At 44.7% G+C, this 10,000-nt stretch overlaps 1 protein-coding gene across 6 annotated transcripts in view; it reads left to right on the top strand.

Annotated features, from left to right (window-relative positions):
* Window positions 1-9,027, top strand: part of LOC123510182 (importin subunit alpha-3-like) — a 23,302-nt gene extending 14,275 nt beyond the window's left edge. For all 6 annotated transcript variants that reach the window (XM_045265058.1, XM_045265059.1, XM_045265060.1 and 3 more), the window contains 13 exons: window positions 889-1,039; window positions 1,487-1,689; window positions 2,038-2,113; window positions 3,071-3,100; window positions 3,607-3,654; window positions 4,456-4,646; window positions 5,261-5,340; window positions 6,025-6,260; window positions 6,554-6,692; window positions 7,035-7,210; window positions 7,837-8,019; window positions 8,363-8,545; window positions 8,685-9,027. In XM_045265058.1, the coding sequence (XP_045120993.1) occupies window positions 980-1,039; window positions 1,487-1,689; window positions 2,038-2,113; window positions 3,071-3,100; window positions 3,607-3,654; window positions 4,456-4,646; window positions 5,261-5,340; window positions 6,025-6,260; window positions 6,554-6,692; window positions 7,035-7,210; window positions 7,837-8,019; window positions 8,363-8,545; window positions 8,685-8,852 (1,773 nt within the window). In that variant the 5' untranslated portion in view covers window positions 889-979 and the 3' untranslated portion in view covers window positions 8,853-9,027. The remainder of the gene's footprint in view (window positions 1-888; window positions 1,040-1,486; window positions 1,690-2,037; window positions 2,114-3,070; window positions 3,101-3,606; window positions 3,655-4,455; window positions 4,647-5,260; window positions 5,341-6,024; window positions 6,261-6,553; window positions 6,693-7,034; window positions 7,211-7,836; window positions 8,020-8,362; window positions 8,546-8,684) is intronic.
* The last annotated feature ends 973 nt before the right edge of the window (window positions 9,028-10,000 follow it).

The following is a 10,000-nucleotide window of genomic DNA, read 5'->3' as shown; positions in this document are numbered from 1 at the left end:
GAACACCGATCAACTCACATCTGAGATCAGTCACAGGTGTTGTTGCATAAATCACTATTTGCTTCCCATGTGAAGAATAGATAAGATGAAATGGATAACTTATTTACTCATTCATCTCTCACGGTTAATTATGTGCTCCAAAGCATACGTGCGAGTGATAAAGACGGATAGGAATGGTTAGGTATAGAACAGGCGGGCAGTTGACGGACATGAGTCTTAAAATTTAGGGAAGGCAGATGATAGTGTGTGACGTGGAATCGTAGTGAGTCATAGACCAATGGAAAGTATTTGTTCGAAAGGCGCAAGTTTGGTTATTCATATTAGCAACCGTCCGTGATAGTGAAGCGCGTGACGCGTCAGGTGGCCAATGCGCTCAGGGGAAGCACCGTGACGGGCCTGCTGCCCGCATGCTGTCCCGAGTCACTGTTGTATTTCTGAAGTTAGCTCAGAATAGTAGAGGTATAACTCAGCGTTGTAATAGTTTCTCGCACACGCTTTATATAGTTTATCTGACTTTTCATTGCACAAAATTTTAACAACTATACCCATGCACCTTCCCGTCTAGAATTGATAATAAATAATGAATGAATAAATACATAAATGAATTAAGTGATATAAGCAAATAAATGAAAAAAAAGTGAAGAACAAAGGAAGAAAAAACGAATTGTGTTTAGTATCTAGTCAGCACAATGTCTATAGAAGTGGTTACTGAACGAAAATAGATTTACCATAGAGTAGTTTGTGAGTAAAGAGCTGTAAATATGTCAAGAGCAGTGAAAAACAGTTGATTTTTACGTGACTATAACAACCGCTGTCTCACATGATTGATTTGTTATCTTCATTGAAACCAAAACCCAAGTATCTCGCAGACAATCTACTTCTGCACAGATGCTCAGTGCTGGCCCCTGCTTGAAGCTTCTGACCAGTCCTTAGCAATTTATTAAAGGAGAAGGTGACTGCCGCCCTTCCTGTCTTCACCATGTCCCTCAGCACCACCTCCGCCTCCTCCTCGGAGCGTCCCAGCGCCAGTATGAAGGATGTAAGTGCATATGTAGTGGATGAGTCAGGGGGAGTCATGGTGAGGTGGTTCACGCTGCAGACTCGATCACTGATGTGCTGTATGCATATTCTCCGTGATGAAATGATGGCTCGATTTGCAGGTTGTAGTGATGCTTGTTTGTGTGTATCTCATTGTGGGGATGAGCTTCTGCTTTGAGACAAGTTTGTGTTGCTCTGTGTTCGTATCTTTGATCCAACTTAGTCTTGAAGAGAGAAAGTGGGTGTGGGCGTGGGTGTGGGTGTGTAGGTGTGGGCGTTGTCGCGCGTGATTATGAAAAGTGAAAATTTTTGAAGTTGTGTTGAAGAATGTATTATGTTCCTACTGGCAATGATAAAAAAAATCACTATATATATCTTTCTCTGTGTGTGTGTGTGTGTGTGTGTGTGTGTGTGTGTGTGTGTGTGTGTGTGTGTGTATCGCCTGCAGATGGACTCAATCCGGGAGCGCCGCTTAAGACTACAGAATATCATCCGTGCCATGCGACCACCAACCTTGACTTCGAATCCGTCCTCTCTCATCTCCCGCAACCCTCGGAGACTCTGGGACAAAACACGCCTCTCCTGCTTCTCGTCCTCCTCCTCCACCCCTGACCCGCAGGCCCCCAGGCATCACAGGGCGTCCAACTTCAGGTAGACTCCCACTATCGATTCCCACCTTCAATGCTAATCAATAATCGATTTCTTCCTGCTTGCCTTTGATATTTGTCACGTTACTTAAGTCAGTGTTCTCTCAAGCACTTCTGTATCGCATCTTCGTTACTTGCAAGAGGGTCTGGTTGAAGTTGGAGCTTTTGAGTGTGATTTTTATGTTGCTCGTGTCATATTAACAAACTTTCTGCATTATTAACAGGATAAATGTTTATGAGAGCCAGGTTTATCATCTCCGTGGCCTTTGAAAATAGTTGTGGTGAGAGAGCAAAGCGAATACTGGCCTTAGTGTTATGCTATCGTTCTTAGGTTATTGTTCTTCCGCTCTAGGCCGTCCAATCAACACCTGCCGGATATAATGAAGAGGGAGGGGAGCAGCCAGTCAACACCTGAGGCTTCCAGGCAGGTGAGTGTAGCCTCGTGCAGGAATGTGCCGCGTGGGTGATGTTATTTGTAATCATGAAAGTTGTGGTCACGCAAACTTTCTCTTCTTTTTTCTTTCTGATAAGTTGTGGAATGTTACTCTCGTGTGTGTGTGTGTGTGTGTGTGTGTATACGTGTCCGTGTATTTGTGTTATTCATGTTCCTCTTGTTGTTGTTGCTGTTATTGTTGTTGTATATACTAATCCTCTTGTTTTTATTTATCTTTTTATGTATGTTGTATCTTGTCATGGGAAATATTCATCGTGATTCAGTTCTTTGTGTGTGTGAGGGGAAGACGAGGATAATTTTCCTTTCGATCGTTAGTATTATTGACAAAGAGGAAGTCGTAAAAAGCTGTCCCTTGTTGTTATAGTTACTTACGTTCGTCCTAAATTAATCGATAACTTCCTTAACTTCGTGTGTGTAGGTTTCAGATATGTTGTTAGTATCACGTTAGTTCCTTCCTTCCTTTCTTCCTTCCTTCCTTCCTTCCTTATTCCTTCCTTTCTCTTTTCCTCCCTCCCTCCTTTCCTTTCTCTCTTCCACCCTTCCTTCCTTCTTTCTTTCCTTACGTACCTAATTACTTACTTTTTCCTTCTTTCCTTCCTTCCTTCTTTCTTCCTTCCTTCTTTACTTTTTTTCTTTTCTCCTTTTTTTTCTTACGTACCTAATGACTTACTTTTCTCTTCTTTTTCCTTCCTTCCTTCCTTCCTTCCTTCATTGTTTATGTATTTAATCACTCACTTTTCCCTACATTCATTCATTCATTCGTTCGTTCGTTCATTGATCCATCCATTCATTCATCTAGTAGTGGTACAGTCAATTAACTCACTACTCATCATTCTTGTGCCTTGATATGCTGTTTGGTTCTTTTTCATGTATGTTCTTTGATGGTGGTGGTGGTGGTGGTGGTGGTGACTCATCGCCTCTTCTCCTCTAGCCAACGCCCTTCAGTCGTCGTCCTTATGAGGTATACAATATTTTTTTTTTTTCACTTGAGTTGTCACTGAGGATCTGTGAGTCCCACCTCCATTAAGTAATTAAATGAATATCAGCCAGGGTGAGATTACATTAGTTTACGCAGTTTTATAATGTTGAGCATTGACCAATGGCAACAAAAACAGGTTCCAGTAAATAGAGGACGAGAGACAAATACAATGGTTTCAATAATTGGCGATTTGTCTTGAAACCTCCCTCACTTCACTCCTCTCATGGGATAAATCAGGCATTTCCTCCTGTTACAATGTAAGCAATATAGACTATCGTACTTTGCGTTAGTATGCCAGCTCTGCAAACACACTACGTACATACACATCTCTTTAAATAGATTAGTGTGGCCTGAAACTTATATTTTCTATGTTATAAATTTGTTTCTTTTGTAAGCGGTAACTATAATAGTTTGTACTGCATTTACGTTTTTATTTCTGTAACGTGCCTCACTTTTCTTTCCTTCTGCTCACCTGCTCTCGGCTGCAGACTCGGAAGAGCCGCCAGCTAATGTCTGAGGATGACAGGAGTGACGAGGTGGGTGGTGGCTTCACAGGGCGACATAATTATTGTTCATAGATGAAAGATATAACAACAGTAGTCTATAATTCACCAGGTATATAGTGAAGGGATGCGAGGTGCGCCAAGGACTGGTGAACACAGAAAATAGTCAACACGTATATTTTATTTTATTTTTTATTTTCTATATTTCTGTATATCAACTTTATCTGTCTTTATTTATTCATTTGCTTTGTCTTTTTTTTAAATTCATTTTTTATCTAATTTTTTTTCTCCTTAGGTCAGAACTTCTCTTAATCTAATATAGAAACATATAAATCTATACGTGTTCTGTGTTCCTTCAGCTCTCCTTTCCCTTGTGGCTCTCAGCACATTCCTTCACTTCGATTCTATATAAGTCATAATTATTGTTGTGATGATATTTTCCATTCATGACTGCATGGCATTTAGTTTTTTTTCCTTTAAGTTCCTTTTGCATTTCAATTAATTTTTTCTTTCCTTTTCTATTCTTTTTTAAGCTTCTCTGAGTTCCTTTCCTAGTTGCCTTTTCTTTCCTTATATTCTTTTCTTTACAACGCTATCGAAATATATTAATCTTCATTGTCTTTTCTCTGACTTTCCTTCAGGTCTTCTTTTTCTTTCTTTACATACTTACTCTCTTTGGCGCTATCGAAACACTTGAAATTTCACTTTTTTTTCTTTTTGAGTCCTTTTTTTAATTACTTGACGAGTAATACAGCACATTACATCTTAACGTTTAATCTCATAAGCTCTGCCTTTGGTTCACTATTCCGCCGTCGTCCTTTCGTCACTCCACAGGACGCAGATTACACGCAGGAGACGCTGGAGGAGATCGTGCGGGGAATCAAGAGTAACAGTAAAAGACGCCGCCTAGATAATACCATCAGGGCTCGCAAGCTGCTGTCCATTGAAGCCAACCCACCTATCAAGGAGTTCCTGAAGGCGGGCATCCTCCGTCCCCTCATCCCCCACGTGCAGCAGCGGGAGGAGTAAGTAGCAGTAGAAATAGGGACGATATTCTTAACACATCTACGCCTTCACTACTTTTAAAATACTCTCGTTGAGGCTACGTGGGTTTTTAAAGACGTTTCTTGTGGTGCTAGTTACAGATTTACAAAATATCTGCATTACTGACACGAGAAACATCTTTAAAAGCTTGGCTCATCGTCTCTGTGACTTTTGAAACTACTCGCGGTGAAAGTACAAAACATTTCTGAGTGTTACGAATAAGTGATCTTTCTTTCTACTTGGGTTTTTAAGGATGTTTCTTGTGATGCTAATGACAAAGTAACAAGATATATATTGCTGACACGAGAAACACCTTTAAAAACTTGGCTCATCGTCTCTGAGGCTTTGAAACAACTCGTGGTGAAAGTACAGAGCATTTCTGAGTACTACGAATAAGTAATCTTTCCCTGTCAATCAAATAGCATGTGACAATTCTGAGGGTAAATTGTTTGACTAATTGTCGTGTGGTAATTTCTAAAGGGTTTGATTTTGGGGTTATTATTTTTTGGCTTGAATTTTCTCTCCCACAAATCAAAACATCGCAGAAGGAGGAGAAATGAAGGAACTCAGTGTTTGTATGTCATTGTCCTTTCAGTTCGACTCTTCAACTGGAGGCGACCTGGGCCCTCACTAACTTAGCGTCTGGTACCGCCGCCCACACTGCTGCTGTCGTAGGTACGTGACCCGTCCACCAGCACACACACACACACACACACACACACACACACACGCCCGGTAGCTCAGTGGTTAGAGCACTGGCTTCACAAGCCAGAGGACCGGGGTTCGATTCCCCGGCCGGGTGGAGATATTTGGGTGTGTCTCCTTTCACGTGTAGCCCCTGTTCACCTAGCAGTGAGTAGGTACGGGATGTAAATCGAGGAGTTGTGACCTTGTTGTCCCGGTGTGTGGTGTGTGCCTCATTATTTCCGAAGATCGGAAATAATGAGCTCTGAGCTCGTTCCGTAGGGTAACGTCTGGCTGTCTCGTCAGAGACTGCAGCAGATCAAACAGTGAAACACACACACACACACACACACACACACACACATGGGTATTAAGAAATCACATAACTATAATCATAGGTAGTTTAGTGAACATTCTCTCTCTCTCTCTCTCTCTCTTGGCTACTATTATGTAGTAGTAGTAGTAGTAGTAGTAGTAGTTGTTGTTGTTGTTGTTGTTGTAATGGCAGTAGTGTAGTAGTAGTAGTAGTAGTTTTACTGATCATAAGTCATTCATGCTAAATCCTTGAAAAATATTGATAGAAAATAACCACAGTTTAAAAAGGTAAAAAACGTAGAAATCACCTTGATACAAACAGTGGCTAATCTTCTGTGCTTCTCCCCCGCGGCACGGCAGACGGAGGCGCTGTGCCGGTGCTGATCGAGGCGCTGGCGGGCGGGGACGAGAAGGTGGCGGAGCAGGCGGCATGGGCCCTTGGGAACATCACTGGGGAGGAGCTCTATAGAAACCAGGTGGTGTCTGCCGGGGTGGTGACGCCTCTCCTCGCGGCACTCCACCACGGGCGCGCCTCCTCCGCCACCTCCACTTCCACTTCCTCCTCTTCATCCTCTTCCTCCTCCTGGTCCTCCCCTGTGAGTGCTTAAATTTTTTTTTGTTATATAATGAAGAGGAAAGATAATCTTCTCATCATTCTTTTCTTTATTTTTCTCTTCATCATCCTCTTTATTCTCCTTTTTATTCTCCTCCTCCCCTTCTTCCTCCTCTTCCTCTTCGTCTTTATCCTCCTCTTTATGGTCTTCCTCTTCTTCCTCCTCCATATTCTCCGGGTCAATATTCAGATTGTAATTGTTTCTGTATACAATTAGTAGGAAAAAATCTTTTCCTCCTCCTCCTCCTCCTCCTCCTGAAAGTGTTCTTGTTGCAGGTGTCGCTGGTGCGGGTGGTGGTTTGGGTCCTCGCCAACATCTTCCGCCACAAGGGCCTCGTGATGGAGCAGCAGGAGCGGCAGGCGTGCATCGCTGCCCTGAAGACGCTGCTAACACACACAAATAGCGAGGTCACTGGTGCGTCAAAAAGGAAGGGAAGGCGGGGAAACTGTGATATTTAAGCTCGTATTTGGAAAATTTGTTGCTCTCTTACCATGATTATTTTCAAAAGGCACATAATTGATCAGCCTGGTTCTCGAGACAGTTTCGCGTATTATTAATGCAGAACCTAAGAAAAAGTAGAAATATCTTTAAAAAAACCGTGGGCCTTCAAGTAAAGCCTTTTGAAGATAATGAAGGTGAGGCGCAGAGTGTTTTTTATAGTTAAACAATTGAAATACTTCGCTGCGAGTTGAGTACATGCAGTGCTGTTGTCGCCGCCTGGTATTAGTCTCCTATACTATCTTTGGTGTTTGTCAGTGGATGCTCTGTGGGCCGTGAGCTACATCGCGGCAGAGGACGAGGAGGGTCAGCGGGAATTGGTGGCGGCGGACATCCTTCCTGACTTAGTGACGCACCTAGGAGCCAAGGAGCACCAGAAAGTCATACCAGCGCTGCGGGCGACGGGCAACCTGGTAATGGGTAGTGACGACCAGGTGAGTCTTGGTGACGCGCGTGGTGGTGGTGGTGGTGTTGATAGTTGATGATAGTTGGTGATGATAGTGGTGGTGGTGGTGGTGGACATGTTGGTGATGGTGGTGGGCTGATAGTTTGTGATGGGTGGTGATGGTGGACATGTTGGTGATGCGTAGTGGACATGGTGGTGTTGGTGGTGTTTATAGTTGGTGATGGTTGGTGATGGTAGTGGTGGTGGTGGTGGACTTATTGGTGATGCATGGTGGACATGTTATTGGTGGTGGTGGTGCTGATAGTTTATGATGGTTGGTGATTGTAGTGGTGGCGGTGATGGACTTGTTGGTGATGGATCTTGGTGGTGGTTAATGACAGTGGTGGTGACTCTGTAGCTGTAGCATTAGCTTAATTGTCAGGCTGAGAGGCACCAATACAGTGCTTTCCTGTAGTAATGTAGAGATGCTCAACATTCAATTGCTAAAACATACGTAAATGTTAAACTAATTTGTTCATTTTTGTTTTGGTAGTTTTCTGATTTAATCTTTGCACAAACTGAAAAGTGTCATTCAAAGGGGTTGCTTTCGTGGCTACATCTGAGTTAGCGAGGTGACTGTGACTTCTGCCACGCCTGTGTCCCTTCTTGTCACAGACAGACGCGGTGCTGGCGGCGGGTGTACTGCCGCATTACAATCGTCTTCTGGTGTCGCCTCATCACAATCTGCGGAGGGAAGTGTCCTGGGCACTGTCCAATATCACCGCGGGCACCAGGTCACAGATCCAGCAGGTCATCGATGGAGGCCTCCTGCCGCACTTGGTTGAGATCATCGGGCAGGTGAGTGACGGCTCTTACATCGTTAGCGGAGGCACTATAAGTTAATGTTACAGTAATACACGTCACACCGCAGCGCCGCGGATTCAGTATAATGGAGTATGACTTTATTATACCGTCAGACGTGCATACACAGACACGCAGCGCAGCATGGGAGAGGCGTGTCTGTCTCGTCTTTGATGTCACTGAGGTCTGGTTGCACTCAAAGGTTTAGTCTCGATAACAGAAGTGAGTGTAGCGTCCACGTCCCTCTTCCCTCCCATTCCGTATATCCGCACCCTCCTTGCTTCCTCCTCAAGCTTTTCTCGTCCTATTTTTCGATCCTTCTGGTGCTGCCGCGACCCAGAACTACCTGGACGTACAGCGGGAGGCGGCGTGGGCCTTGAGCAACCTGACTACCGGCGGCAGCCCTGAGCAGCTCGGACAGTTGTTGCTGGCGGGAGGGGTGTCCGCGCTAACATCGGTGCTGGCGGTGAGCGAGATCACCACGGTCGGCGTGGCCCTCAGCTCCCTGCAAAAGATTCTCAAGGTTTTTTTTCTTCCTCACATGGTTGCTCAGGTTGATCTTGCACGCTTTGCTATTTTGAGTGACTTATAACTGCATGACGTGCAAACCCGGTGGCCGCGACGCTTCTATAGACACTGTTGCCTGCCTGGGCACTCCGCAGACTCCTGACTTGCGGGAAGAGGCGGTGCGGCAAGTGCGGGTGGCTCAGGGCGTGCAGCGGCTAGAGGCGCTGCAAGGGTTCGTGGACAGCGACATCAAGGAACGCGCCACGGAAATCCTCGATATGTATTTCCAGGGTAACACAGAGGGCGGCGACGAGAGGACCTGATCTGGAAGGAAAAACAGCAGAAAGAACATCAAATTCTACTACATATTCTCTCCTCGTCATGCACCTGATACCTGACGCACACCTGTGGACGTGTCTTTGTCATGAACAGCGCCATCTGTGTGTGGCTGAGAGGGTTGGCGCTGTGTGGTGCTGCTAGTAAAGCTTCTCAACACTCGGCTCTTGTCTTGTGCCCTCTTTGTCTTCTCGTCATCGGTTCCTTTGATCTTACCGCGAATATAGTGAGAGAGAGAGAGAGAGAGAGAGAGAGAGAGAGAGAGAGAGAGAGAGAGAGAGAGAGAGAGAGAGAGAGAGTTATTGAACATATATAGTGTTTTAATCTTGGTAGTAGCAGTGGTAGTGGTGATGGTGGTAGTTACTGTGCCTGTAGATAATGGTGTCGGTGTGATGGAGGTGATGCTGCCATTACTGTTAGCGTTGACTTTGGTGGTGGTGGTGGTGGTGGTGGTGGTGGCGGCTGTCAAGGCATTAATGCATTTTCTATCCATTCGTTGGTTCATACATCAGCTTTTTTCCCCGTTTTCTTTTTTTTGTATATATATTTTTTGAGTGTCCCCCTCCACCCGCTAGTCCATCCCATGTTACCATCCACCCCATTTTGCCATTACTCATCTCTGCTGTTATTATTCAGCTCTCCCTTTCCTCCCCTCCTCCCCTGCTCCACTCCTTTCCCCCTCACCCCACCCCCTGCCCACCGCTCGCCGCGCCGCCCTGCCTCCCCGCCATCCTCTCTCTCCCTATCGCTGAAAATAAACAAAACGCGATGAATACTAAAAAGATTTGACATTTTTAAAGCACCGGAGATCCATAATCAAAGTTTTGAAATTGGTGGCATTACGAGCAGGGTTCCGGCGCGCGCCCCGCATTAAAACTGCTGTATATCACTCAAAAATATGTGTTCACCTTTTTCATAATTTAATTTCGTTTGATGTGTTATAAATATTGAACATTTTGAACAATTCATTGCCATTTCAATACGGCTCGTAAATGGAAAGGCAGTTTTGACTATTAAAGGCTTCCATGTACATTTTTCAAAGGGTCAGTGTGAGTGTGCGGGGCGCGACGCGGAACAACATATCAATCAGAGATAAAACAGAAATATAGCGGCCATGCTGGGGTGCGAAAAATGA

Source organism: Portunus trituberculatus, chromosome 28 (genome assembly GCF_017591435.1).
Source record: "Portunus trituberculatus isolate SZX2019 chromosome 28, ASM1759143v1, whole genome shotgun sequence".
Classification (NCBI taxonomy): domain Eukaryota; kingdom Metazoa; phylum Arthropoda; class Malacostraca; order Decapoda; family Portunidae; genus Portunus; species Portunus trituberculatus.
This window is presented reverse-complemented; position numbering and strand designations above follow the sequence as displayed.